Raw genomic sequence first — 2,747 nt, forward strand, 5'->3', positions numbered from 1 at the left:
TTACTTCCTGTCTGTGTTCTTCTGCTATTCCCTTTAGTGTTTGCTTCCTGTCTGTGTTCTTCTGCTATTCCCTTTAGTGTTTGCTTCCTGTCTGTATTCTTCTGCTGTTCCCTTTAGTGTTTACTTCCTGTCTGTCTTCTTCTGCTTTACCCTTTAGTGTTTACTTCCTGTCTGTCTTCTTCTGCTGTTCCCTTTAGTGTTTACTTCCTGTCGGTCTTCTTCTGCTGTTCCCTTTAGTGTTTGCTTCCTGTCTGTCTTCTTCTTGTTGTTGTCCAGCACTCTCTGTATTTTAACCTCTTTCCACCTCTTTTTCTCTTTTTCTTCTCTTTTTCTGGGGACAGTTTAGCCATCATGAATCCCAAGTATTCCATGGTGTTTTCTGAGAAAGAAAAATTTATTGATATAACTGCATATAGTGCCGTGATCAGAGCGTTCTTAGCAACAGTCTATTATCGAAAAAAGAGCAGTTCACTAAATATCCAAATTGACCAATCAAGTAATAAACAGTAAAAGTACACTGTGTAACACTGCAATAAATCTTAGAATGTATTGCCAGTACAACTTCAGATATTCCTGTACAACAGTCAACAAAGATTCCCTAACTGAATCCTCTATATTCACTCTTTGTTTTTCCTATATTCCAGGTGGGGCTCCCCGAACCTACAAAGAGCCGTTCATCCTGTCCGGACCCCAGAATCTGACCATCACTGTCCATCAGACGGCCATCTTGGAGTGCATCGCCTCAGGAAACCCCAGGCCCATTGTTTCCTGGAGCAGGCTAGGTACCATTGGACATTTATAATAGAGTGTGTAGAGGAATATAAGGAAGATTAGGTAATAACAGCTTGTTTTAAGTGTTATTAAACAAACATCGTTGGTGTCTCCATCAGACGGGCGCTCCATCGGGGTGGAGGGGATCCAGGTCCTGGGGACGGGGAACCTGATGATCTCAGATGTTTCTCTGCAGCACTCCGGGGTGTATGTGTGTGCTGCCAATCGGCCCGGCACCAGGATGAGGCGTACTGCCCTCGGTCGACTCGTGGTACAAGGTAAGGCCATAATAAAGATATACTGCTTTAGTGTTCTTCTTCTTGAGCTCCTTACTAGACATCACTACTGGCCACTGGTGTTATACTAACTCACATGCAAGGCACTTTGTTAACAAGTAACTGTCTTATAGTATGTGAAATATGTGTTACCATGTCGGTTGAGGAGATTGTTGCAAAAAAATCGTTAAAGGTTTTCTATTATGGTCTTATTGTAAATCAAATCAAAGTTTATTTATAAAGCATATTTATAAAGCATATTTATAAAGCATATTTATAAAGCATATTTAAAAGCGATTTTTGGTCGGGCCAAAGTGATGTACATGTAATAAATACTACAATCACATAAAAACACATTACTACAATCACAATAAAAGACAATAAATTACAACAGATATATAAAAAACACAGGGAAAAGTCAGGAGTCGTGCTCCGCTCTGACTAAAAGGCCAGGGAGAAGAAGTGTGTCTTAAGAGTAGATTGAAAACCCCTAGGGTCTGGGCCGACCTCACATGGAGGGGCAGAGTGTTCCAGAGCCTGGGGCCAGCTGCTGCGAAGGCTCGGTGCCCTCGGGTTTTGAGCCTGGTCTTGGGCACTATCAGCAGCAGCTGGTCAGCAGACCTTAAAGCTCTGGCTGGGGTGTAGCGCTGGAGGAGTTCAGCTATATAGGCCGGAGCCAGCCCATTTAGGGTTTTAAAAACAAATGAAAGGATTTTAAAATCAATTCTGAACCGAACTGGAAGCCAGTGCAGTGAGGCCAGAATTGGGGTGATGTGGTCACGCTTTTTATGGCCAGTGAGAAGACGTGCAGCTGCGTTCTGCACTAGCTGTAGGCGTTTAATTGAGCCCTGGACTCCATACCCACATACAGAGCGTTGAGGACATTTTGGCTCAGCCAGGATTTAATCTCTGCTAAGCAGTTCATCAACTGCTGTAGTGAGTTGACATTTGAATTGAGTGGCAGATAGATCTGTACGTCGTCGGCGTAGCAGTGGAAGGGGATGTTGTGTTTTGTGAGAATTGAACCTAGGGGCAGTATGTACAGTAGAAAAAGGATGGGACCCAGGAAAGAGCCTTGGGGAACCCCACAGGTAAGAGGGGCTTTGGCAGAGGAGAAGGCACCTAGCTGCACTGAGAAGCTACGGTCTGTGTGTCCTTTCTGTCTGTAGTGTGTCTGTAGTGTCTGTTGTCTGTCCTCACCTCTGCGTAGAGGCAGCAGTTTGTTCTCCAGAATGTCTCTGGCGTCGGTTCCTTCGTCCATCAGGTCCAGTTTGGTGATCACACCGATGGTCCTCAGACCTGAAGACACAAGTACAAAAAACAGCTTAACACAGTCATGTTGTGTCTCTTTGCTATTGTTGTGTCTCTGTGTTGTTGTTGTGTGTGTTGTTGTTGCGTGTCCCTCACCCTGCGGGTCCACCTCCTTGGCGATCTTCAGAGCATCAGAGTTGGCCAGGTCAGAGTTGGCGGGGGACACAGCGAGCAGAAGACAGTTGTCTTTAGTGACAAACTGCATCAACATCTCTCTGATCTGAGACTCAATGTCCACCGGCTGGTCACCCACCGGGACCTTCGTCATGCCAGGGAGGTCCACCAGGGTCAGATTCAGGACTACAGGGCAGGGAGGGAGGGAGAGAGAGAGGGAAAGAGAGAGAGAGAGAGAGAGAGGGAGAGGGAGAGAGAGAGAGGGAGAGAGGGAGA

At 45.7% G+C, this 2,747-nt stretch overlaps 1 protein-coding gene across 1 annotated transcript; it reads right to left on the bottom strand.

Annotated features, from left to right (window-relative positions):
* Nucleotides 1-1,869: 1,869 nt before the first annotated feature.
* LOC104944170 (dynamin-1-like) lies at nt 1,870-2,673 on the bottom strand (the record flags this gene model as incomplete). Its single annotated transcript, XM_010769671.1, has 3 exons — nt 1,870-1,894; nt 2,090-2,345; nt 2,454-2,673. Coding segments are annotated over 3 exons (501 nt in total), but the record flags the coding sequence as incomplete, so codon positions are not given.
* Nucleotides 2,674-2,747: the final 74 nt, after the last annotated feature.

This window comes from Notothenia coriiceps, unplaced genomic scaffold (assembly GCF_000735185.1).
Source record: "Notothenia coriiceps isolate Sejong01 unplaced genomic scaffold, NC01 NC01_scaffold00007585, whole genome shotgun sequence".
Taxonomy (NCBI): Eukaryota; Metazoa; Chordata; class Actinopteri; order Perciformes; family Nototheniidae; genus Notothenia; species Notothenia coriiceps.